At 39.7% G+C, this 27,924-nt stretch overlaps 1 protein-coding gene across 17 annotated transcripts in view; it reads left to right on the forward strand.

Moving 5' to 3' along the window:
* VPS13B (vacuolar protein sorting 13 homolog B) overlaps positions 1 to 27,924 on the forward strand; it is a 590,935-nt gene that overhangs the window by 52,110 nt on the left and 510,901 nt on the right. For all 17 annotated transcript variants that reach the window (XR_009759752.1, XM_061603977.1, XM_061603987.1 and 14 more), the window contains 4 exons: positions 15,618 to 15,735; positions 16,595 to 16,762; positions 17,195 to 17,376; positions 22,904 to 23,078. Coding sequence is in view for 16 of the 17 variants with exons in the window: in XM_061603977.1 (XP_061459961.1) it covers positions 15,618 to 15,735; positions 16,595 to 16,762; positions 17,195 to 17,376; positions 22,904 to 23,078 (643 nt within the window). In the remaining variant the exon portion in view is untranslated. The remainder of the gene's footprint in view (positions 1 to 15,617; positions 15,736 to 16,594; positions 16,763 to 17,194; positions 17,377 to 22,903; positions 23,079 to 27,924) is intronic.

Below are 27,924 nucleotides of genomic sequence, written 5' to 3' on the forward strand. Positions count from 1 at the left end.
TCTCTTTAACTTTACCCAGTGCTTGTTATGTGAAACTCCCTCTTCATCACCTATAACTTCCCCGTTAAGACCCAAAATATTTATTATTATTCCGTGTGTTCCCCCTCCAAATTATATTAAAAGCTCTCCTGAGGTACTTCCACGGATATATCTTGCTGCTTTTAGTTAGGTGTCATGTATTTCTTTCCAATAAAGCTTGGAAACTGTATACGTTATCTGCCTGTTACACTGCATCTCATTTTCCTGCATCATTATTTCCTTCTGATTTGTGAGAATGCTCCTTCTGGGCTCATACCTCTGAGTTTGTGGCATTGTCCTTGCATTTCTATGTCAACTGCATTTGTCTTAGGTTTATCTGAAGAATTAAGAGACACGAAAGCATATAAACTGCCCTGGTCTCTGTTTGGGAGGAAGGGTGGAATAGAAATTTAATCAACCAACCAACAAATCAATCAATCAATCAATCAATAGTCAACCAATCAATCGATCAATCATAGGCCATGAGCTTGTTCATGCTCCACAGTATTTCTTTCTCTCTGTGTGGTTGTTTTTTGTTCTTTCCTTTGGATATGTGATTCCTATTTCACATCACAAGTTGTATTTGATTTTTCCTCTCAATTTCAAAATCAGTTCACCAGTTTCAAAATCAGTTCACCATACAGCATGGGAGGTTGCTGATTAAAAATGAAACTTTACATTCAGAAAGTCATAATTCACTAATTATGAATTGTATATACAGGGCTTTTAAAAATGTAAATATGTAGCTGCAGCAAAGAGCTCTTGGAATGTGTACATTGATTTGCATTATCATCTGTATACTAAATAAAACCATTAATAACGGTGGCTTGACATGAAGATCATGAAAGCCTATTTGAGTTTGTGTCCATTTATCCACAGAATTAAAGACCTTTGGCTAAGGTTTTTCATGGATGTCATACAAACACTGTTGTCGTCATGTAGACCCCATCAGGCAGGAGGCTGTTCCTACCCTTGATTTATATGCTGTGGGAATTCTAAACTACTAGATTCTGAACTACAGAAACTTTGATGTATCCTAAAAAGGATGTGGGTGGGAAGAGTTTGTTTATAGGTAGGGAGAATGTACTATAACGTGAGGTGGAATCTGATGGATTCCTGAATGCTCTGGTTGACATGGCTGGCTATCTTGTTGAGGCTCTTGTGTCTTTGTGGAATAGTGAGATGTAATTTTGCAAGGCACTTTAGAGGCAAATTGCTCAGCTTCATAGTTGGATGCCACAGTTAGAGCAAGGCCAATGGAGGCGTTCACAGCACTGTCTATTCCATCTGGACTGGATCAGTTTTGATTATTGAGGCCTGAGGATGTGGACAAGCTGTTTGAAGAAGTGTGGCTGACCACCTGCCCACTTGACCCGTGCCCATCTTGGCATATTAGAGCTATCTGTAGGGGGTTGACTGAGTGGGTCCAGGGAGTGATTAATGCTTCATTGGAGGAGGAAGAGGAACCATCTGCCGTGAAGGAGGTGGTGCTGCGTCCCCTCTTTAAGAAGACCTCCTTGGACCCAGGAGTATTAAACAACTATCACCCAATGGCGATGATCTCTTTTTTCGGCAAGGTGCTTGAGAAGGTGGCTGTGGTCCAGCTTCAAGCATACTTGGAGGAAACTGATTACTTGGTTCTGTTCCAGTGTGGCTTCAGGCCTGGCTATGGCACTGAAACCGCCTTGGTGGCCCTGGTTGATGACATCTGTTGGGAGAGAGATAGGGGGAATGCTGCCCTGCTTGTTCTCCTTTATCTCTGAGCGGCTTTTCATTGTTGACTGTGGTATTCTTCTGGAGCATCTCAGGGAGGTGGGGGCACTATGCTCTTATCTCCAGAGCCACTCCTGAAAAGTAGTTATGGGAGGCTATTGTTCAGCACCATGGGAGCTGCCCTGTGGTATTCTGCAGGGTTCCATCTTGTATCCCATGCTATTTAACATCTGAGGGCAGACAAAGTAAAAGCTCCAAACTTCCGTTGCCTGTAACCTGGGCATCATTATTTCCTGCAGGTTGAATCATGCTGGATGCAGCATGTGATTGAGAAGGGGAGACTATAACTACAGAATTTCAGTCTAGATGAGCAAACACAAGATTCCTATAAAGGAGTATGTAAAGATGGCGTTGGTGGTGGTGGCGTTGACGTGAGCGGGTTCCTGCAAGGGAACCAGAAGGCGGTGGCGAGGTTGGCAGCGGGAGGATGAGTGCGAATGAGCGAGCAGCCCAGGCATGTACAGGCTGAGTGAGGGTTACCTCGCCGTTGCCCCCAGGATGTCAGTGCACAGCATGCTCAACAGCGTCTTCTCCTGCTTTCCCTTGTCCCCTCTTTCAAGAACCACTCCAAGCGAAGGCTCTGTAAGACCCGCAACCGGACCCAGCCATTATCAGCCGCTCTGATGGGGAAGAGGCGGCGGAGAGCTCAGTCTGTGCTTCCTGGGCCAGGGTGGTGGGCAGCCCTTCGGCGGAATGCTTGGTGGCTTTTTCCTCGCACACTCTGCTACGGCCGGCCAGCGGGGGACACACTGCAGGGTGCCTTCCCGCTCTCCACGCCCAGCACCCCACTGGGTGAGTCACTCTTGGGCAGCTTCCACTTCTACTATGAGAGCTCTTGAGGTGGCTCCAGCAGAGGAAGGGCCAACATCTGCCCAGCAGTCATGCCTCCGCCTACGTCATGTGGAAATCTGAGGCAGCCATCAAATTTTATGGGAATTTCCGCCCATCTGCTAGAGCTTCATGTTCTGGAGGGACACAACTCCCTCTTCCAGGTCATGGCAGAGAGGCACAACATGTACCAGTGCCTGGTGGAGAGCTGTCCAGAGAAGTTCAAGAGCAGCAAAGACCGCAAGGAGCACTTGGACAAAGTTCACTGCTACCCTTCTGATTTTGGCTTTGTGATCTGTTAATGTATTTTATTGGAAGTTGTAACTGCTGCTTTTTGTAAATTATATTGTTTTTATTGATGTATTTTTATATTTGTGTTTTTTGTAAGCCGCCTTGAGGGCCTTTTGGCCAAAAGGTGGGGTAGAAATAAACAACGATGCCGACGATGCCACTGCCACTATATGAAGCCACTGGGAGCTGTCATCAGGAGATTTGGAATGAGGTGTCATCAATGTGCAGATGACACCCAGCTCTGTCTCTATGTTCCATCTGAATCAGGAGAGGCATTTGAGGTGCTGGACCAGTGCTTGGAGGCAGTGATGGGCTGGATGAATCCTGAAAGACATAGGTGTTATGTATCCAAAGTTATTTTGTCCAGAAGGTGGGGAGACAGCCTGTTCTGGAAAGGATTGCACTCCCCAGGAAGATGCAGGTCTGCAGCTTGGGGGTATGCCTGGATCCAGCATTGTCAGTGGAGGCTCAGATGGCCTCAATGGCTAGGAGTACATTTTTCCAGCTCTCATTAGTTCACCAGCTTCAGCCCCTTTTGGACAGAGATTACTTGGCCATAATACTCCATGCTTGAGTAACTTCCAGATTGGTTTTTTGCAATTTGCTCTATGTGGGGCTGCCCTTGAAGACTACTCGGGAACTTCAATGGGTCCAACATGCTGCAGCCAGATTACTAGCTGGGGTTCCCTTTAGAACTCAAATAACTGAATTTCAAAAACAGCTGCATTGGTTGCCAGTTCGTTTCTGGGCCCAACTCAAGATGCTCACATTAGTGTTTAAAGCCCTAAATGGCTTAGGTCCCAAATATCTGAAAGACTGCCTCCTTCCCTACAGACCCTCTTAGGTGTTGAGATCAGCAGAAGGGGTTCTTTTGGTAGTTCCTCCACCCTCAGAAGCCTGGGTGGTGGCAGCCCGTAAGTTGTGGATTGTCTCACCACAGAGTTGCACCTGGAAACTTCACTATATGGTTTACGGTGAATGCTGAAGACTCACCTTTTTACCCTGGCCTTTGACGCTTGAGATGTGTATTTTTTGCAATGTTGTGATTTTAGGTTGTTTTGTGCTGTTTTTCGTGATGTATTTTAAAACTATTGTGACCTGCCCTGAGACCTTTGGGTGAAGGATGGGTAATAGTAATAGTAATACTTCTTGTTGTTGTTATGTGCCTCCAAGTCGACTGCGACTTATGGCTACCCTATGAATCAGCGACCTCCAAGAGCATCTGTCATACACCACCCTGTTCAGATCTTGTAAGTTCAGGTCTGTGGCTTCCTTTATGGAATCAATCCATCTCTTGTTTGGCCTTCCTCTTTTTCTACTCCCTTCTGTTTTTCCCAGCATTAATCTTTTCTAATGAATCATGTCTTCTCATTATGTGTCCAAAGTATGATAACCTCAGTTTCATCATTTTAGCTTCTAGTGACAGTTCTGGTTTAGAATCATAGAATCATAGAGTTGGAAGGGGCCTTGTAGGCCATCGAGTCCAACCCCCTGCTCACAGCAGGAAATCCACAGCTAGAGCATCTCCCGCAGATAGCTGTCCAGCCTCTCCTTGAAGACAACCAGCGAAGGGGATCCCACCACCTCCCTAGGCAGTCGGTTCCATTGCCGAACTGCCCTTACTGTCAAGAAGTTCCTTCTAATGTCCAATCTGAATCTACGCTCCTGCAACTTAAAACCATTAGACCTAGTCCTACCCTCTGGGGCAGCAGTGAACAAATCTGTACCCTCCTCTATGTGACAGCCCTTCAGGTACTTAAAGAGTGCAATCATGTCACTCCTCAGCCTTCTCTTCACCAGACTGAACATGCCAAGTTCCTTCAACCTTTCCTCATAAGACTTGTTCTCCATACCGGCTATCATCCTCGTCGCCCTCTTCTGAACCTGCTCCAACTTGTCTATATCTTTCTTAAAATGAGGCACCCAGAACTGAACGCAGTATTCCAGATGAGGCCTGACTAATGCAGAATATAGTGGGACTATTACTTCCCTCGACCTGGAAACTATAGCTCTGTTTATGCATCCCAAAACCACATTTGCCTTTTTTGCTGCAGCATCACACTGCTGGGTCATGTTCAACTTGCGATCCACTACAATTCCAAGGTCCTTCTCACACGCACTACTGCTAAGCCGGGTATTTCCCATCCTGTACCCGTGCATTTTGTTTTTGTGGCCTAAATGCAGAATCCTGCATTTGTCTTTATTGAATGTCATTTTATTAATTTCAGCCCAATTTTCTAGTCTATCCAGGTTCCTTTGAATTTTATTCCTGTCTTCCATTGTGTTAGCTATCCCTCCCAGTTTCGTATCATCCGCAAACTTCATAAGGCTTCCCTCCACTCCATCATCTAAGTCATTGATAAAAATGTTGAAGAGTATCGGCCCCAGGACAGAACCCTGTGGCACGCCACTCGAGACCTGCTTCCAGTCTGAAGCAGAGCCACCGACCGACTGCTTTAATTCCTGTGACCAATTCGTCCGTGTTAGTTAAGATCAGGTCCAGGATTGCCGATTCCCTTGTTCCTTCTTCTACTTTTTGAAAGAGGAAATTATCAGCAAGGCCCATCAGGAATTTGTTGGAGGCTTTGTGCTTCTGAGAGTTTGTCTCCCAGCAGATATCCGGGTAGTTGAAATCCCGCATCACTACTACTTCTTGCCTCCTTGAGATTTCAGAGATTTGTTTGAGAAAGGCCTCGTCTACCACCTCTTCTTGGCCAGGGGGTCTGTAGTAGACACCTACTACCATGTCGGTTTTATTTGTTTCTCCATTTATTTTTACCCAAATGGTCTCTACCGGACTCCTTTGTTCGCTGTCTTGGATTTCCATAGAGGTGTATTTGTCTTAATTTGTTCTAACACCCAATTATTTGTCTTTTTCGCAGTCCATGGTATCCACAAAGCTCTCCTCCAACACCACATTTCCAATGAGTTGATTTTTCTCTTATCCACTTTTTTCGCTGTCCAACTTTCACATCCATACATAGAGATCGGAAATACCATGGTCTGAATGATCCTGACTTTAGTGTTCAGTGATACATCTTTGCATTGGAGGACCTTTTCTAATTCTCTCACAGCTGCCCTCCCCAGTCCTAGCCTTCTTCTGATTTCTTGACTACTGTCCCCATTTTGGTTAATGACTGTGCCGAGGTATTGATCCTTGACAAGTTCAATGTCCTCATTGACAACTGTAAAGTTGCATAAATCTTCTGTTGTCATTACTTTAGTTTATCACTCTCTATCTGTCTCTCTTTGTATGACTATGTACACAAACTTGAACTCCTTGGAGGAAAGTTGGGGTATAAATGCAACAATAAATAAATAAATAAATAAATTGATAGAATAATTCTATAATAGTTAAAGTTTGATTCTACCATTACCATGAACTACTGTTGGAATAGCTTACGGTATAATAATGTTGCACTATGGTTTGCTTTTTACCTTATTTTCTTTACAAACACTGAATACTCCCCAAGCTGCTCTGTTTGGCATTATGTACGAAAACTGGAAGATATTTCCAAAATTTGCACTTTCTCACACTTTCCTCTTTTCCCATGTTACTTACAAATTTTATTTACTCTATTCTTTGACCCTGCTTTCTATATTTTTAGAGAACCTAGTCGAAAACTAGAAAATAACTTTTTTCATAAAGTTTCAAGATTTCCCCTCCTCTTCTTGGTTCATCTTAAATTAGCTCAGTTTTGCCTATAGCTGTTTCTCACTTTATTCTTAAACTTCAATTTTCCCTTTCATTAGACAACAGGGGAAATACGGGTGTCCAGGCTAAACTGTTGCCAGTACTGCAAAATTTATTTATTTATTCACTACTAGGTAAAAAACCCTGCGGTTTAAGAACTTACCTATAGCCCACAGATATTTCTATCCAACTTTAAAAAGCAGGGGAATTGGGCAGCTATAGTGAATGCACCAGGGGAGCCAGAGACCTGACCTCCTCTCTGAGATATTGTACTGCCCTACAAATTCGTCAAAATGCAAACACTATTTGGGTTGGTCTTTCACAGTCCAATCCACTTCCTGTGTAGCTTGGAAGAATTTGGTAATGTGCCTCTGAGGATATGGTGAGTGGTGACAACACCTGCAATCAGCCCAACTAATAGAAAGAAGGCATGTGCTGTGCTGATATTGTTTTAGCAGGGGGGAAGCAATAATATTAAGATAGTTGATTTAGTTCAGATAGTCACTTTAAATATGTTTGATTTACTTTGCAATTTTAGTGACGTTTCCTATAGTAAATCATTTTCTTTTGCTTCTGTTTCTGTGAATATGTGAAGTACATCAACACTAACAAAAAGCTCCAAAAACTATTGTGGAATAATCCATGCTGGCTATAGTATACAGCCACTCTTGTGGCTGTATTATTTATTTGCTTGCTTGCTTGCTGTTGTTATAGCAAAATGATGTGGATAATTCAGTATCAAAGAGAGTAGTGTGAGTACTGGTTTTCATGTCAGCTGTAATATCTTGTAAATTAGGGTAAAGTTTTGAATTACTTTGTCTGATATAAATTATTTACCCTTAATGGATTAGTTTCAAATTATTGCCATTTTAACAATTGAAAGTGCACTAATCAAGACTGGATTAGATCTAGAGAAGACCAAGCAAACTAGCTAATGTAACAGGGACTTCCTTCCCAATGGAATCCCCTGAGCCCCCCCAAAGTGGCTAATGGATGAGGTGTCCTATGAAATGGTGTGGAATGGGACCCAGTGGGAGGGGGGTTCAGCAGAATTTGGGAGGGCTGCCATGTGGAAGTGCCTTTTTGTTTATGCAAAGAATCTTTGGATCTAAGCCATTGTATTTTGCTTTGAGTGACACAATTCCAGAAGCATATTAACAAATTGGAAAACATTCAGGGAAGGATTATTAGGGTGACTGAATGGCTAGCCATCAAGTCATATCAGGAAAGTCTGAAGAAACTGACTTGGAAAACAAAATTAACTTATTTTTTAAGGAGCAGCATTGCAATTCTTAAGTACAGTACCTCAGTGCATTGCTAATGGTAGGTAGAGCCACAACTCATAAAACTGAACAAGGACAGCAGAAGCAGTGAGCAGATGATTACAATACAGCTAGGCTTGGTGACCAAGGATTAGTTTATGCTAGACAGCTTGTGAAATTCAGTCCCACCATGATAGTGTAACATTATATGAATGTATCAACACAGATATCTGTTGTCTGAACTTATGTAACTGAGGCTTTTTATGTAGGTTGATACATTTAAACAAAACATTAACCTAGAATTCATTCCACACCTTTTGACAGGGATTTTCCACTTTCTGATTTTAAGACTATTGTTCTTTCCGCTCCCCCCAAAAAAAGCCTCATATGTTTTATATGTTAAAATATTAAACAATATTTATACTGCTTTCTTTTTGTACATCCACAAAATGTGGGGAAAGTGTGGTTTGCCTAGTAAGTATGTCTTCATATTCTGTGTAAGAAAATTTTATTGCAAAAATTAACGTAGGATGAGCTGTTTTTTAAAAAGGAGTCCTGTGGCACCTTAAAAATGAACAGCGAAATGCTGTGCATATTTATTCAGAAGTAAGCTCCACTTTGTCCAGGTTAGCTTACCTCTTGGTATGTGTGTTTAGAATTGTAGCATATACACTTTTGCGGCATGAATTTTTTTATAAGTTAAGGCTTGAGCTTACTTCTAGGTGCATTTTTTTCTTGGTGAAAACTCTCAGTGAAACTCTCTGCCCGTGAGATTTAAAAAAGCCACATTGCACTGTAGCTTGTATCAGTTGTATTAGCGTTCTGAACAGAGTAGAGGTGTCAAGAGCTTCTTTCTGTGAATGAAAGAAGTGGTGGTGGCTGATGTTGGTGCCTTCTCCCCCCGTTGATGAGAGGGTATGCCCACATCATTTTGCAGTCCTGTCTCTTTTTCTGCCCTTTTAGATGTGGCAGCCATTTTGTGTTACATCATACCACATAATGGCCATTTTCTGTTATGCCATGCCACCTCCACAGTCATTTTGTGACTGGTGCCCATGGCACTTTCTCAAAATTCCAAATGCACCTATTGACCAGAGGGTTGTCACCAGGCATAGGTAAATGAACAAGCATTCTCCTCCAGAGCAACTGGCTTTGCATTCTCTATTTCCACATCTTTTTGATTTTGAGCTGATCATTGTAAATAGTAGTAAAACTTAATAACCTTCTTAATAACCTCATTCACTCATCAGAACAGGGAGGTCCTATCATTACCCTGTTGAGTGGATTTGTTGAATCCTAGCAGCGGAAGATAGAATTGTTAAAGGAGATGAATAAAATTCAAAACGGAAGGCCCATTATAAGCTTGAAAGAAGTCGCATGTGAAATCCCTTCCAAGTGTGGTTCTATTTTGCTTTTCTGATGCGTATTTAAAACAGACATAACTCTGAAGACAGACAGCTTAATTTAAAAAAAAACTAGCAAAAGTGAATATGCTAGTAAAAATATTCTGGGTAAGCATTCCTTGTAACCAGTTTGAAACCAGGGTTTCAAAAGCTAAATGGGGTGTGAATCCTCTGGGTTTGTGTTAAAAATGGTTAATGCTGAGGCAAACAATGATGAACCGTGCCTAGGGCGATGGGAGGAAATGTCTATGGGAGTGGATAGGGGCTGTGGAAGTGAATTCATGACCCTGAGACCAGCTTCCATCTTTCACCATGTTAAGGGTCTAGTACATTACATCTTCATTTCATCCCATGCTGAGTATTAATAGGACAGTGCCATTTGAAGTTGGTGTGTATAAGGTGCCTCACTGTCATTTATATTTCTTAATATAGCTTCAGATTGTTTAAGCCTTTTAAAGTACTGATGATTATTTTTCCCAAATATCTATATTTTCATTAATGTGCCTTAGCCTTTGATATTATTTTTGGCCACAATTGAGCAGAAATAATGTTGTTTTCAGTTTTTGATTTGTATGTAATCCAGGACATTTTATTTACTTTTAAGCCACTTACAAATGCTACTTGTCTCTGGTTATGACTTATGAAGGAAGTATCAGAGACTGACCCTGCTGACTAGGGGTTGGGATCTGCTGCTCCTTGGGCTAAATTGATCCGTTAAGGATACTGCCTATTGTCATTCCCCAGTCCTCTTTGACAGCTCTTTCTGTCTCTGGAAACATGTGCTTGGGATAAATCATTTAGCGGATGCAATAGGAAGGAGAAAAGGGGTAATAAGTGAGAAGCTGCTACTTTAATGCATATGTATAACTATTTTTCCTGCTTTCCCCCCTTCCCAATCTATAGAGTGAATTCTGAATCTTATAATCTTTGGGACCTGCTCTAACAAATACAGGACAAGATACTGATCCATTTAGACATAACACTAAGTTATCTGGCATATTATCAGATTGTTTTGCAAATCTTTATTTGCTGGTAGCTGTTTCAAGAGACCACTTTGGAGCTGCAAATATATGTATAATGTGTAATAATACAATATAATAGCAAATATAGACAGGCATTATACATATATACACATATACATACACACACACACACATACACATATTACACACACACACACACACACATATATATATATATATAAGGATTCCGTTAATCACCTAAAAATATATGCATGTAAACAGGTTTTTATTGTATTACCAGAAGCTGAAACGTTTTGGTAATACAATAAAAACCTCTGTTTCGTTAATCACAATTATGTGCATATATATCTCATATCTTATACCATATATGCAAATAGATCATAAATAGGTAAAGTAGTAGTATTCATGTCAGGAAATAGCTTTTCTTAGTTGAACTGGAAGTAATGGCATTTCCTTTATCTTTTCATATAGTCATAGAGTTGGAAGGGGCCTATAAGGCTAGCGAGTCCAACCTCCTGCTCAACGCAGGAATCTAAATTAAAGCATACCCGACAGGTGGCTGTCCAGCTGCCTCTTGAATGCCTCCAGTGTTGGAGAGCCCACCACCTCCCTAGGTAATTGGTTCCATTGACAGACCACTCTAACAGTCAGGAAGTTTTTCCTGATGTTCAGTTGAAATCTGGCTTCCTGTAACTTGAGCCCATTATTCCGTGCCCTGAACTCTGGGATGATTGAGAAGAGATCCCGGCCCTCCTCTGTGTGGCAACCTTTCTAGTACTTGAAGAGTGCTATCATATATCCTCTCAGTCTTCTCTTCTCCAGGCTAAACATGTCCAGTTCTTTCAGTCTCTCCTCATAGGGCTTTGTTTCCAGTCCCCTGATCATCTTTGTCGCCCTCCTCTGAACCTGTTCCAGTTTATCTGCATCCGTGTGGTGTGGTGTGGTGTCCATAACTGGGCACAGTACTCAAGCTGAAGCCTAACAAGTGCTGAGTAGAGAGGAACCAATACTTCACACGATTTGGAAACGATACTTCTGTTAATGCAGCCTAAAATAGCATTTGCCTTCTTTGTAGCCACATTACACTGTTGGCTCATACTCAGTTTGTGATCAACAACAATCCCAAGATCCTTCTCGCATGTAGTATTGCTGAGCCAAGTATCCCCCATCTTATAACTGTGCATTTGGTTTCCTTTTCCTAGGTGTAGAACTTTGCACTTATCTCTGTTGAATTTCATTCTGTTGTCTTTAGCACAATGCTCCAGCCTATCAAGATCCCTTTGAATTTTTTTTCTGTCTTCCAAGGTGTTACCTACTCCTCCCAATTTTGTATTATTTGCTAATTTGATATGCATTCCCTGCACCTCCTCATCCAAGTCATTAATAAAAATGTTGAAGAGCACTGGGCCCAGGACCGAGCCCTGCAGTACCCCACTCGTCACCTCCCGCCAGTTTGAGAAGGAACTATTGAGAAGCACTCTTTGAGTGTGATTCTGTAGCCAACTGTGGATTCACCTGATAGTTGTTCCATCCAACCCCCATTTAGCTAGCTTGCTAATCAGAATATCATGGGGCACTTTGTCAAAAGCTTTGCTGAAGTTGAGATATATTATGTCCACAGCATTTCCACAGACTACCAGGAGGTTACCAATCAAAAAATGAGATAAGATTATATCATGCAAGATTTGTCTTGATAAATCCATGTTGGCTTCTAGTAATCACTGCATTGTTTTCAAGGTACTTACAGATTGACCACTGTATAATCTTCTCCAGAATTTTCCCAGGGGTTGATGTCAGGTCTGTAGTTCCCTGGTTCCTCCTTATTCCAATCATCTGGCACTTCATCTATCCTCCACAATTTCACAAAGATAATAGACTGATTCGAAGGTTCTTCAGCCAGTTCCTTCAATACTTTAGGATGCAGTTCATTGGGCCCTGGAGATTTGAAGTCATTCAAAGTGATTAGGCATTCCTTGACCATTTGTTTTATCAATCTCAAGCTGCAATCCCGCCCCTTCAAATGTCACATTTTCCTGGAGGCTCATAGACCCTTTATTTGGGAGAAGACAGCCAAAGTAGGAATTGAGCACTTCTGCCTTTTCTTTGTCATCTGTCATCATTTTGCTATCCTCACTGAGTAGCTGTAGCACTGTTTCTTTTCTCTACCTTTTACTATGGATGTACCTGAAGAAAGCTTTTTTTGTTGCTTTTGGCATCTCTTGCTGCTTCAGCTCATTCTCAGCTGTAGCCTTCCTGACACCATCCCTGCAATTCTGTGCTACCTGTCTGTACTCTTCCTTTTTGGTGTGGCCTGGCCTTTCTTCCACTTCCTGTATGTGTCCTCCCCCCCCCCCCGGTCATCTCTAAGCATTCGATGAAACCACATTGGCTTCTTCTGCTATCTTCCCCCTTTTTTCCTTGATGGAATTGTTTGCCATTGTGTCTTTAAAATTTCCTCTTTTAGAAACCCCACCCATCTTGGACTCCTTTTCTCATTAGGGTTGCTTGCCATGGAACCTTACTTACCATTATTCTGAGTTTACTAAAATTGGCTTTCCTGAAGTCCAGGGTAGGCGTATGGCTTCTTTCAGCTTTTGCTTCCTTTAAAATCAAGAACTCTAGTATAGCTTGGTCACTTTCCCCCAGAGTTCCCGTAACTGCAACTTCACCAAGTCATATCTGTTGGTTAGAATCAAGTGAAGGATAGGTGATCATCTAGTTGCTTCCTCTACTTTCTGTAGGAGAAAGTTATCTCCTACGCAAGTCAGGAATTTCTTGGAGGGGCAGTGTTTGACAGAATTTGTCTCCCAACAGATATTGGGGTAATTAAAGTCCCCCATTACTACTACATCATGCCTTCTCGAAACATTGGCAATTTGCTTTGCAGAAGTTTCATCCTTGTGTTCTCCTTGATTGGGTCGTCGGTAGTAGACCACTATGTTCCTTTTATTCCTTCTCCCATTTATCTTAATCCAGATACTCTCGGTGGGGATATCAAGCTCATCCTCCTCTATTTCTGTGCAGGGATATATATTTTTAACTCATAGCACAATTCCATTCTATTCCTTCTGTTCTTTTTGTACAAGTTGTATCCTTCAATCACTGTATTCCAATCATGGGAGTTATCCCATCAAGTTTCGGTTATACCTGTCAAGTTGTAGTTACTCTCCTGTATTAAGAGTTCAAGTTCGTCCTTTTTGTTTCCCATACTTTGGGCATTAGTATGCAGACATCGAAGACCATGTGATTTACATCCTTCCTTCCTTTCTACATTTTTATGAAGAGTATTACTTGGCCCCATTAGAGCCGTTCCCTCAGTCCCTCTTAATGTGCAGAAGCCTTTGTTAGTCGTTACCGCCAAGTTTACGTCTCCCTCCCCCTTAGGATTCAGTTTAAAGCTCTCCTGATGAATTTCTCCATGCTGTGGCCAAATGCATTCTTCCCAGCCCTTGTGAGGTGCAGCCCATCACTTGTCAACAGTCCATCTTCCAGGATCCATAGCCTGTGGTCCCAGAATCCAAATCTCTCACGTTGGCACCACCTTCGTAGCCAGTCATTCACCCGGAGTATTTTCCTTTCCCTTTCCACTCTTCTTCTATGTAATGGAAGGATGGATGAAAAAACTATCTGGGCCCCAAAGTCCTTGAGTTTCCTTCCCAGAACTTTCTATATATCCAAGAATAGTTGGAAAGACAGAGAAACTTTTGTTTTATGTAATAGCCACCTTTCATCAGGTGGCAGTGTCGGAAGCGTCAAAACAAAAATATTTCTAATATTTTTAAAATTTAAACTTTGTTTTTAAAATGCTACTTCATCATGAGTATCATAGTCACTGGAAAAATCTTGCCAATATTATACTGTGAGAGAGGTGGATTGTGAAACAATGATTATAGGAGAAAGTCTTCAGAGTTCTTTCAGATTTAGTCACCTAGACTCATAACTGAGTTTTTTGGAATAATTCCAACAATTATTGAAAATCTCTTTTGTTATAAAATCCTCTGTTTGAATTCAAGATAATAAAATGGCTTTTTAAATGGCAAAATACCATTTGCATTTCTTAAACTTTAAAATGTTTGTCATGTGCTATGACCTAGATTTATTAGACTTTAGTAGTTTTAGTGCATTTTGGCTGGGAAGTGTGTCATGACATCAGTGTAATCTATGCAGTATGTGATTTCAGTTGGTCCCAATGTTAAATATTTTCATAATTATGCTGGTTTTGGCAGTTAACTTGGAACTTTTTCACATCTCTTTTAATGAACATGTTTTATTTCTGGGCTTGTGACCTGCCACATATGCTTCAAAAATTAATTGTGTGTTTTCAAAGTTAACACTGAGCAGAAATACATATGACTACAGATTTCTTTGACATAAAAAGGTCTAAATAGTAAAATAGCTCTTGTAAGGTCATGGCCACACTAATTGCCTTCTAATAATTAGAGTTTACTTATTGTGTTAAAAATATTAGCTATTGTTCCGCTTGTACAAAATAGTTTTAGAGCTTTGCTCTTGGGTAATTTGATTTAGTTTGAAAATAATCTCTTTATGCTATGGAGCTAATATTAATAGTCATGTTGATAAGAGCAAGTTTTCCTTTTTTCACATGTCACATATCCTTAACAGATCAATTTAGCCCAAGGAGCCATAGTTTAAAATAGGTGGGGAACTGAATCTGGCCAGTGGGCTAGGTTCTGGGTTCCCCAACTTTGGTGGGCCTGGTTGACAGGTATTTTTATTATTTCAATTTATTTATTATTTCAATTTATATACCGCCCTTAGCAGAATAGCTCTCAGGGCGGTGAACAAACAAGATAAAACCACTCACTTGTCAATCACCTGATGTCACTATGAGATCCCGAGACAGACTGGTGAACAAACAGAACAGTATTAAAAGAACCATACAACTAATTCTGCATGCACAAGAAAAATTATTGATTATGTTTGTCAGATCAGTTTCATCATCTCTACGTCTGCCTTTTGTTCACTGCAATAAGAAGAGGTAACACATGTGTTCTGTTTGTTCACCTGTCCAACAATTACAAAAATGATGAAAATGGCAAAAGCAATTACAGAACATAGTTGTCAAACTGTTTGTGCTTCTGATTGTTTTCATTAATTCGTGGTCAACAACTTTTGTTTCTAAAGTACTAAATCCTAACTTACCCATTTTGTTGTCCATTTCTTCTCCTTTTATTACATATTTTATTAGTTTGTCTTACATCGCAATGTTGGCCTTTCTTATGTTTGATAATTTTCACTAGCAGTATGTTCTATATGTACTTCTAAAAATGTTAAATGAAAAATTATTTTTAAAATTATATTTTTAATTTCGTTGATTCAATATGACCATTTTTGTATTTTATAGGATGACCATGAAAGCTGTGGTTCAAGTTCAACAAATCGTAGTACCACAGAAAGTGCAAAAACAGCAGTGAAATCAAGAAGAATTCAACAAGCTACTCCTGACTCTGATTTGCCACCAGGTGGTTTGTTATATGAATTATATATTTTGACAATTACAGTTGTAATAAAAGAGAGGAGGCACAATCATTTTCAGTTTGAGCTTAGGGAGACATATCGCCTTCCAAACACTAATTAGTTTGGTTAAAAAACCTGTCCCTCGTGGCTCTTCTTCAGGATCTGGAGCAATGGAAGGTTCTCTTAATGAAAGTAGTGTGAAATATGTGTTTTCAATATAAAACTCTGGAGCATCACTCAAGACTTAGGAAGCCAGAGGTTCATGGTTTTCTGTTGGGGCATTTTCATGAAAACGTATATTGTGCTACTCGCCAAGCCTAAGGGACCAAAATATGTGCAGATTAACATTTTTATTGGGCTCCCATGTCTTAAATAAAGTTGTGAAAGGGAATTGTGTCTGCATATATTTTTGTCACACTGGAAGGTGCGGAAAATGAAGATGGGCCACTTTTGCATATTTCTCAGCAGTGGGAATATTATGGTGATGTAGGGCGACAATCAGCTATGTATCCTTTCTACTTTAAAGAACTTGTAGCTAGAAGTAGTGTTTGTCTGGTCACTGGGGGGCAATTATTAATGTCTACAGATAATCAGGTTCCCTGCAAACCTGTTCTCACCGCTCCAGGGATTTCTTCACTGTGAGTTAATTTGTGGCTTTTAAGATATCCATTTATCCATTTAGCTGTTTTTAGGATCTCTGTTCATTTGATGGTTATTAGTCTTACTGAAGAGCAAAAAAACTGATATTTTGTTTTATTTAAACACTTGATATTGCAGACTGGCAAATTTATTGCTTTCTATATTTGGAACTTGCTGGTTGGCCTCCCATGCAAAAGACTGAAAAAATCCATATTTTCTTTTTAGGCTATGTACAGAGTTTGATCTGGCGGGTTATAAACAATGTCAACATTGTCATCAATAATCTCATACTCAAATATGTGGAGGATGATATAGTTCTTTCAGTCAATATAACTTCAGCGGAATGTTACACAGTAGATGAATTTTGGGATCGAGCATTCATGGATATATCTGGTAAGCAGAAAACTGAGTGTTTAAATGACATTGCTAATAATTTTTTAGACAAACTTCTGAAATAACCTTGGAAGAGCAAAAGCAGAGAAAGTTGGCTAGAGAGGCGTGGATCGATCAATTGTGTAGGACTGCATAAATTTCAGAGATGAGCTTATTATTCTCTGAGCTTCCCCATTGTGTTCTTAGAATATGACTGTATAGATTCTGCTCAGACTTGCTAAAGTAGATACCGAGTAGGTAAGATGTATTTGAAACTTCCTCACTCCTGTGATGTCCTCTGTGTTTCACTTGAAACTTGGGATATGTTAAACTTGTAAAGGATCTTTTAAAACTGTTTCTATGTATTAAGAAGTGCTAAATAAATATAAATATATAGTACTTGGTTTGCTTTACCTGTTAAAAACTGAGCATTATTTTTCTTTGTTTTGAAAGCAACTGATTTGGTCCTAAGGAAGGTGATAAATTTTTCTGACTGCACAGTTTGCTTAGACAAGAGGAATGCTAGTGGCAAAATTGAATTTTATCAAGATCCCCTACTTTACAAGTGTTCATTCAGAACTCGTCTACACTTCACTTATGATAATCTTAATTCCAAGATGCCATCCATTATTAAAGTAAGTATTTTGTTAGTTCTGTTTTAAATTTCATGTTTAATTATTTTTCACTGTGTGCTCCTATGAAAAATGAAAATTGACACTCAGATATATTCATTTCTGCTCTGTCTATTCATTTCTGGACTTCCAGATGTGAAAATGATGTGGATGTAGCCATGACCAGGAGTTTGGGTTCCAGGAGTTGCAGTTTGTCTGTTAGGAAGCTATTTGTACATCGCCCAGAGTGGCTGGATAGCCAGCTTGATGGGCAACTAAGAAATTCAATAAATAAATAAATAAATATCATCCATCCTACATATTTTTGTGATGCATCTTCTAGTATCAGTGTGGCTAATTCATCTTACCCATTTCAGCCACTACTTCATAGTTTTGGATACTTTAGTCCTTTCTGGTACTTGCATGGATAATAAAACAGCTGACTGAATAGGAAAACAGAAGTGCAAAAATATTACGACATAATTTGAGGTACTTAATACGTATTTCTGAGTTGGTGTATTCTAATCACCTTCAAATCAGGATGTGCCTAAATATGGGGAACATTGTTGTCAGAGCAATGCAAAAGTCCGTAACAGCATGTACTGTGGATGCTTATTTTTTTTAAATTAGATTGAGAAAGCTAAGTAATTATTTTTTTGAACATGCTTGGAGATATGTATGTGTGTATTGTAATTTATCTGTCCCTTTGTACAGCTAATTTTATTGATACTATCGATGCCAGATGCTGCATAAACAGTTGTTTTGCACATACATTTATCCAATAACAAATAGTTGTAGACTCTTAATTCAGACTTCGCTATTAGGTAGTTAAAGCCAGTGGTGAATGGTGGTTCCATGTCAGTGGGGCAGTGAAATCCACTCCAGGTTTATTCCAAACTTGCAAGGAGCTGTCCAGGTTTGGACTAAACCCGGAGTGGATTTCACTGCCCCATTGACATGGAGCCAACCACCACCACTGGTTAAAGCTGTTTAATTTAGTTTAAGTGTGTTGAGTTATATCATACAGTTATTTCTACTGCTGTTAAGCTTCTACGAAAGAATTGGAAATAGATATCTAGAGCTGCTGGATCAGGGTCTGTACAACCCTTTCTAATCTAGACAGCTGTCATCTTGAGATTTTCTGCAGTATATATCTGAGCTTTATGCTCCCTTCATAGATTGGGCTATGTGGTTTTGTTTCTAAATACTAAAACATGGATGGGGAATTGTTTTCAGTCTGAGGGGTTGGAATGCCTCTTGGGCAACTTTCTGGGTCCGTATGCCTGTTGTTGGGGAGTCCAGAGGCAAAAATGTGGCAGCAATGGATGTGATTCTTACTTTGTACAGTAGGCTGCATTCCAACCATGCAAAAGTCAGATGTTTCTATATCCACATCTCTTCAAGCAGGCAAGAAAGGCATTTTCACAGTTCAAGGACACATGCCAGCCAGGCATACACACTCAAGGTGGGCGTGAAGCTGGACCAGTAAGGGATGGGGGCTGGGAAGAAAAGGTGTGGCCCCAGGAGGGGCTGGGCTCTGAGCCCACTGGCTTGATTTCCCCACCCCTCTCCGAAAGTGTATGACAAGCATTTTGGACAAGATTACTTGTGAGATTCTGGAATGGATCTCAACTTATCTACAAACTTTACTACATTACTGCTTTACTACATTTACTGTAAATTAAGTATCTTTGTATTTGAGGAACACTAGATGTAAAGAGATGACAGCTAAAGTCATTTTGAGATATTTGTGTTCAGCAGCTTCAAAAACAAATAGGTTCTTGTCTTGTATTAAGTAGAGTAAAGATCAGCTGTGACATACTTAATGCACTTCGCTGTGGTGCTATGTGCTTATTTTATGAAAGCAGGATATTAAATCTTGCTCTTCTCCTCTTTTGAGCTTACAGTTTGCCAAGTTGTTGTTTTTGATTGAGGAATTAAGTTCAGTCATGGGCTTGCTCATCAACTTTTATGCCAAGTTTTAACAGAGAAGAGTTTTTAAAGCAGAATCACAAAGTTTGGCATCATTTAATGGAAACATAGACACAGTCTTTACTAGTGTCAATTAGTGCTGTGGGTTGTAATAAGGAATTCTGTGCTTTCTTTTCCTTTGTTACTCATAGAGATAGTTTTAATGAATTCTGGGTTACCATTACATGTATGCCAGAGAACATGGATTAGTATTAGTATAATTAGAGTTATATTTATGAATAGCTTGCCTGCTCATCTCTGTTGGTGGCCACACATCCCCATCAGGGTACCCTTGAATGTCTGTCTTGAATATCTATATTTAAAAATGAATTTTAATGTAATGTTTAACATTGTTCATAATTGCAGTTTTAATTTGCTTTAGATCAGAGGTTCTGAAACCGTTCTGTGGACCACCAGTGGTCTGCGAGCTTCATCCATATTAAATATTTGTGTTGGCTTTTTAATTTTAATTTTGTTGCTTCTTTTATTTCTTATATTGTATTTTATTGTCTTACCATTTGAATTCTATGGAATGCAAATTGTAATACAATAAAATATAAGAAATAAAAGAAGCAATAAAAATACCATTAAAAAGCATACACCACCTAGCACATTGCATTGCAATTGCTACAACAGGCAGAAAAACCATTAAGTGGTTCGCTGAGATCCACAGCAATTTTCAAGTGGTCTGTGAGAGAAAAGATTTGGGAACCACTGCCTTAGATGTTTGCTAACTTTTCCTTTAAAAAATCTGAATTTAATCTCTTGCCCCAAGGCTGCTGTGGGGCCTGATCCTATGAATGTTTACTTACAACTAAGAGTGCAATCCAGCTTGTATTTGTGCCAAGCTGGGGGGAGTTGGATGTGGCACACTACAGCACCACCAGATTGCTCTGTCAGCAAAAGCCCTTCATCCTGGCTGAGCTGCGCAGCCTCTGGGACCCTGCCAGCTCAGCCAGGGGCATCCAGCCTGGCAGATGGAGAGCCTGTGAAAGCTGGCGGAAGGACTGAAAACGGGGAGTTCCGGGAGCATGGCAGAGGAGGAGCCAGAGGGGGGCTTACACATCCTCCTCCTCTCATTTGGAGTGTTCCTGTGGGTCCTAATCTAGGTAAAATAATTTTCATGGTGGTTAACGGGGAGCACTAACTCCCCGGTAGGGGTATTTACGGCAGCTGGCTTTTGTTTTTCTGACCCCCACAGTGGCTGCCGACTGAGCTAGCTTCAGCAGTCCTGGTGGTTCCCGAATGGGAGTCGATGCTGCGGAACTTTCCGCCAGCTCCTCCTCCCAGCTTCCCATGATTTGGATTGTTCTGTATATCTCACTGGGCTCAATACAGTTTTACCCCTCAGTGTATATAAGTTTGCAGTCTAAGGCTACAGTCTGTGCACACAACTTGAAAGTAAGTCCTGTTGAGTTCTGTGGGACAGCATTGAAATTATCATGGTTACGTAGAACTATTGTTTTGTGAGCCACCCAGATAATTTATGTTAAGGACAGGTATATGAATTTAGTTAATCAAGCACAATTAATAAATTACTGTTATGTAGGTCTTAATAGTAGAGCAGTGACTGCATGATTAATATTATGAATAAAAATATTGCTACATGTGAACAGCCTGCTGGATCAGGCGATTGGCCCATTAGTCAAGCATCCTTTTCTCACAGTGCCAGGTAGATACTTATGGGAAGCTCACAAGCAGGACCTGAGCGTAAGAGCACTCTCCCCTCCTGCAGTTTCTAGCAACTGGTATTCAAATGCATACTGACCCCCAGGGATGGCTCTAAAGGGTAGCAAGGTTGGGCTCTGGCCGAGGGTCCTGTGGCTCAGAGCCCCCCTGAAGGGCCCCTCTTTAGGGTGGGGGAGCAGCGCTCCCCTTCCGCGATCTGCGGCAGAATCGCTGCCGCAGATAGCATTGCCCGCCTGTTCCCTTGGTCTGCCTACCTTTCCTGTGTTTTGTGGCTGTGCACACAATGCTGCCCTTAACCAAGATGGCAGCTGAGGTTTCCGTAATAGGCTGAAGCGTCCGCCTCCATCTTAGTTGATGGCAGCCCTGCGTGTGCATAGCACACATGCATGCCATCAACCAAAATGGCAGTGGAGGCTTCAGCCACTTAGGGAAACCTTGGCCGCCATCTTGGTTAAGGGCAGTGCTGCATGTGCAGCCACAAAACACAGGACAGAAAGATAGGTAGAGCGAGGGAACAGGCTCCAATACTCCAGCTGCACCGCATCAAGCTCTCTGCAGTTTGCCTCTGCCCATTTCCCTATTGGTCAGTGGCAGCAACCTGCAATGTTGGAAAGCCAGAAGAGCAATGGAGTCCCACCCACATCACACCACCAGCCACTACTGCAGCTCGCTTATTAAAACATTCAGCAATCATAAAAGCAATAGCCACAACATCCAGCAGTCTATAACAGTAATCTGAAAGGCAGCATTGGCCTCAATATGATTGTCTCAATTAAAAATCAGTTAGAATAGATAGGTCTTTGAAGACTGGAACTAATGAGGCCATTGGCACAGTCCTTGGGAGAGAGTTTCATAAACTAGGGGCCAATGCTGGGAAGGCCATATCTCTGGTACCCACCATTCTAACTGATCTTAATGGTGAGCCAATAGCCAGGACCTCTGATGCCAGTTTTAGAGCATGGGCAAGTTCATAAAGATGAAGGTGGTCCTTGAAATAATCTGGCCAAAATTGTTTTAGGGCTTTAGCCGTAAATACCAGCACTTTGAATTGGACCCAGAAGAGTGCCTGTAACTAAAGCAATTTTGTACAGCATTGGTATAATATGATCCAAGTGTCTAGACCCAACAAGCACTGAAGTGGCCATATTCTGTACTGGTTTGAGGCACACCATACATTTAAAGCACATTTGAAGCACATGACTTGTCCCAAGGAAACTGTAGTTTAAGGGTGCTGGGAATTGTAGCTCTGTAAGGCGAGATACAGTTCCCAGGATTCTTTGGGGATTCTTTCATTGAATTAGACTAAATAGGGAATTTTGCCAAGCATGTAGTTCAACATCCTTAAAATAATCTATATTAAGTTTTACATATTTGGAACATTACATTCATAGTACAGGATGACTTTTTTGAGGTTTAAAATTTTATGGAGAAAATCTCAGTATCAAAACTGTATTATATTTATATGTTAGTTTTGTTGTCCATTATAATATATTATCAAATATGTTAACTTTTTCACATAAATGTGTTAACTAAAAGCATTTATTTTACTTGAAACCCAAAATATAAGGTTTGACACACTGATAATTTCTCTCCAAGAATAACTCTTTTTTCTTCAGAGTTCACTTTAAAGTTGAGCTGTATAAATTATTGTATTCAATTGTTATGCTAAAATTGAGGGTTTTTAAAACTGCTTTTAGGTTAATGACAGAGAAATGAATATGTGCTTAACTTTTGTGCTTCATTTTGATTGGATTATGTCCATTGTAGTTAAGAAAAGGCTAGGCTTGGATCCCAACGTGTCTTCCATGAGCAGAAGGGCACTTTGTTGCACAAGTGGTGTTCCACTCATTCTTCTTTGTATCTAACCCAGTGTTCTTCTCTGTACCTGCAGATTCATACTTTAGTGGAAAGTCTAAAGCTTTCCATTACTGATCAACAACTTCCTATGTTTATTCGTATAATGCAACTTGGAATTTCACTATACTATGGGGAAATAGGCAACTTTAAAGATGGAGAAAATGAAGACTTGGTTTGTCATACTAAGGATGTTTTGGGGAATATTTCAGGTAATACAAATTGAATTCATTCATAACCCTCCAAAAGCAGTAGAGAAATTACAGTTCAAATGTAAATAATGCAGAACTAGCTATTAGTTCTGTGGACAGTTTTGTGGGTTGGTTAGAGATGATTTAAAGACATAATCACAACTTCACTTTGATTGGATTATGTGTATATTTATTATCTTATGGTTTAAATAACAAGTAATTATTCTGCTAGGTTCCTGGAGATGCTATATGTAAGATTGTGAAGGCAGAACAAATTTCCACATGAGCCATTTCATTTTGTTTTTTTATGAGCAACAAGTTGAATAATTTTTCCATGGTTAAATTAGCACTTTGTAATCTATTCAAACAATAATATTGTGTATTATTTTGAGGGCAAGAACAACGATGTCAAATTGATTGCTATCTGTATTGTATTAAGGGCTTGGATGGGTCTTTTCTTGGTTCTGCGCTAAAACATTGCCAAGAGTTTTTTTCAATATGTGTTCCAAAACATGAACTAAACAATTCAAAATCCTCGCCTTTTCTTATGTTGGAAATACCTAGAATAATCTTGCTCAGATACTCTAAATTCTCTTGTAATCTCATATTTTAATCTCTTCAGTAGTAGTCCTTGTTCTAGATCAGTAATGGGGCACCCTCAAATTACATTAGTTAGGTTTATTAAAGAGCTGATTTCATAAATCTATAGAGTAGTTTTCCTCAAAATCTATGTACTCATTTAATTTTTTAACGACTTGTTAGTATTAATGATTATCTAACAGGCAACACGAATATTTAAGCATAGTATTGGTGGCACAGTAACTTGCCATTTTCCCCTGAAAAGAAATAGATGTTTGCAAGAAATATGTCGTTACAAATGGGGGTGACATCCAGTCATGTCTCCTCTGTTGATAGAAAGTGTGTCTCAGTGGAATGGGGAAGGAGGCAGTTTTTTTTAAATGATGCAGCTCCTTATGTACTTCCAAATCTGCTCCAGAGAGTTGGAGGAATCCTCTGGAGCAGAGTTTTGGGGGTATGAGGGGTTTGTTTATTTATTTATTGCATTTGTATACCGTCCCATAGCAGACGCTCATCTAATGTGCCTGTCAATTCTGATATTTTTACATATTTGTAACACCAACACAGTTATGTACTGGCTTGTTGCCAACAAATTTCCAAACCTCATAAGAAGTCTATTGGCTTGGCTACTTACAATGGTTTTTGTATTGAAATGTACTATTTTACGTATTTGTATCCAGTTTGATGTAGTGGTTGGACTGCTGCACTAGGACTTGGTCTGCAAGGTTGCAAATCCCTATTCAACTATTAAGCTCACTGGGTGACCTTGGGCCAGTCATAGTCTCTCACCCTAACCTACCCCACAGAGTTGTTGTAAGAATAAAAATGGGGGAGGGAGAACCATATAAGTCACCTTAAGCTCCTTAGAGAAAAAGTGAGATATAAATATAAATAATAAACATTTAAAAATGTGAACATGCACCACCACCATTTCCCCCCTTAAATTACTCCCCTCTTAGAGGCACCATGTATCACACATCTCTTTCAATCTATAGAGCGCCTTCTTTTCATTTTGTTCAAACTGCCTGAATTTATCCTTGTACCAGAATAATGGATGGAAGAAAAATAATGATAAAGGAGATCTTGAGGGTGATAACTGATTTCCTCCAGATTAATAAAGTTGTATGCAAAAAGGCTTGCTGCATATGTCAGTAGAGTAATTAAAGTGTTGTGCTAGATATTCAATTATTATCTGGGTGTTTCATTTTCATTATTATTTATAATTATCTAATTTGATTAGGTTATGTATAGTTTATATTGGGACACTTTGTGTGTGGGGGGGGAGCGGAGTCCACTGCCACCCTCTTGTGATTTGGCTCAAGCTCAAATGCAAACAGGATCCCTGCTGAAGCCATCTCCTGTTCCATCCATCCTAAAACGCTCAGGCTAAACTTAACTAAATTGCTGGGAAGAGAAGGATATTCCAGTATTAGAATGATACTGCTGACTGCGCCAGTCCACAATACACAATTCCAAAGTGTTTGCTCTGTCCCTTTTCCAGACTGCTTCCAATATATTTTTTTAAAGCAGCACTACTGTGGTGAATTTCGGGAAATGGCAAATTGTAATTCTCCAGGCAATTCTGCATCATGGCTGCTAAAAACAGTAGTTCATTAAAATTCACCTTTGTTTCTGAGGGCATTGATTTGATAATTTTATGCATCTGCAAAAGTGACACCTTTTGAAATGAAACCTAGTATTTTCTGTTTATTTAAAAGAATAGAAAGGTATATACAAAAAGAGCAGTAATTGTTTCCTCAAAGCTAGTCACCTTCAGCCGGGCTACAAGAGATATATTAGTATAACAAAGGTGAGAGGTTCAGTACAGACAAAGAATATAACAAAGAGCTTTCTAACCTAAGATCTCTTACTCACAGTATAATAGCCTGGTACCCAACGGCTTTTCCCAGCAAACTTCAGGCGAGTCGAGATAGATGGAAATAGGGAACAATAACTGAAGGAACATCCTTCATTTTTATGGAGTTTACCAGTTAACAGGGAGAGGGGGCAATTAGCCATATTCCGCCCCTGCTGGGATCAACTGACGATAAGGGGGGTAGACAGCCCCACCCAGGGGTCCTGATCTACAACACCCCCACTTCCTGACTTTTGATCTCAGGAAGCCAATGAGAGATAACAGCTAAGGTTCAGTTGCATCTTCTTGCAATGTTGCAAATTGTCCGTCTGGTGCTGAGCCGCGCATCTCCTTTAGTAGGGTGTGCCAGGGATCCACAGACTCCCAGAATTCTCTCTGGTTGTCTCATTTCAGCTTGACCAAAGTTAGCTATTCTTGACAGTTTCCACTTCCAAATATATTATTGAAATAGAGTATCTTGGAATATGCTGCAGTCTTTCATTACACTAGCAATTGTACTCTATAGTAGATTTTTTTTCTTAGTCTAAACCTTGTTGAAAAAGATTCAGCTTTCAGAGCTCATCTTCTATTCATCAGCTCTGAATGTAGAAATGGATATTTTACAACTGCATCTTTGACACGTTTGCTGATGATAAAGTGAAGGCCAGGATCCAGAGGACCATTCACCTGCCCCCAGTACTACACATTTTCCTTTTCAGAAGGTGCTCTATTTCCAAATCCCAAAGTACTTTTTAGATGTTAGGGAGTTTTAAAGTGGAGAGAGTGTATCTTGGATCAAAACATGATTTAGATCAGAACTAAAGTCAGATTTTGTAATTTTCATTGGAGTCTTAAATAATGCAATGTAATATAAATACTGATAATCTCTTATCTAAATTCATAATGACCAATCAAACACACAAGCCTGCTTTTCTATGTAAAAAAACAATCAGTGGCAACATTTTCTACTTTTGGAATGGAGCGTTATATATATGATGATCTGTATTGCTTTTGGTGCTTCATGTTTTAATGTTTACTGCCCTGATAGTTTGTGCTATGGTGATATGGAAATACTTTATTTATAAATAATAATAAAAAAGACACACATTTTTTTAAATAATATTTGTTTCAAGGTTTTATAACATGAAATAATAGGAAACACAATACTATACAAAATATAAAAGTTAAATCATACAAAAGAATATAACACAAAAGAAAACTAATGGAGAATAGATGTATCAATATTTCCACTGCAGGCTTATTGCCTTATTGAAACATCACACAAATCAATAGGGCACACATTGAGTTGGATCTAGACTTAATTCCATAGTCATGCTAGACTCCTGGAAGAGGCTTTAATTCTTCATGGTCATTATCATCATCATTGTTTATTTGTATGTTACTTTCCCTTTGAAAACGAAACTGAAAGCAGCTAACATATGTAATGCCCCTCATTATACATCAAACAAATAGAACATCAAAATATACCAAACAATATGAAAAGTTCACAATAATCTTAATCTATAAAGTGTCAAGTTCATTAATAATTCAATCCAAAATTCATAAGGTAACATCCAGACTTTTACTTGCTCGTGCAAGACTCATCTTTCCTCTTCTCCCCTACAGCCCTTTCCTGCGCCCTGCTAGGGGACACTCAGTACATTGGAGCAGGTGGGGGCTGTAAGAGGGAGGGGAGGAAGGGAAATCCTATTGTGTCTGTTGGTACAATGTTTCCCATTAACATTAAAACAATAAACAAATATATAACACTTGAATAACAGAAAGTTCTTGTGTCCATTAATGGTAGCGTAGCAATTGGAAAAATCAAGTCTTTTTTGTATTAAAGCTTAACATGTATATCTCTAGGTAGTTAAAACAGATTATTGTGTTGTGTAATGGATCTGTGTATGACTGACACAATTATTCCATTCATGTCATTTAAAAAATGAAAACCAATAGAGCCAGTAGTGCTCGCTTCACTGTAATGAACAACATCTGAACACATTTTACATCACTTGTTAGCCACTGTTATCTTCTGGAGGGCATCTAACAAAACCTTACAAAACTTATAGTCCTGAACTCAGAAACGCTTGCTTAACAACCCTCTCAATTTTCATGGCGATACACAAAACAAAATAGTCACAGAGAATCAAGAGTTCAAAGTGTAAAAAGAGAGAGAGAGAAACCAGACCCCTTTTGGACTTGCAATCTTTAAGTATAAGATAAACTTTGCAGTAGCCATTTGAGAATCAGTTCAACCTAACATAAAATACGGTTCATCAGAATCTTATGAAGTCTTTTGGAAGACCTATTAACACTAGCTACAGAAAGGATGATAGATAGCACAGGATATTATACCAGATGCGGAACTTTTTTTCCTAGTGAATATTGCCTTAAAGAAGTGAGTTATTTAAAATCTTGCATACATATGTG

Source organism: Rhineura floridana, chromosome 1, assembly GCF_030035675.1.
Source record: "Rhineura floridana isolate rRhiFlo1 chromosome 1, rRhiFlo1.hap2, whole genome shotgun sequence".
Taxonomy (NCBI): domain Eukaryota; kingdom Metazoa; phylum Chordata; class Lepidosauria; order Squamata; family Rhineuridae; genus Rhineura; species Rhineura floridana.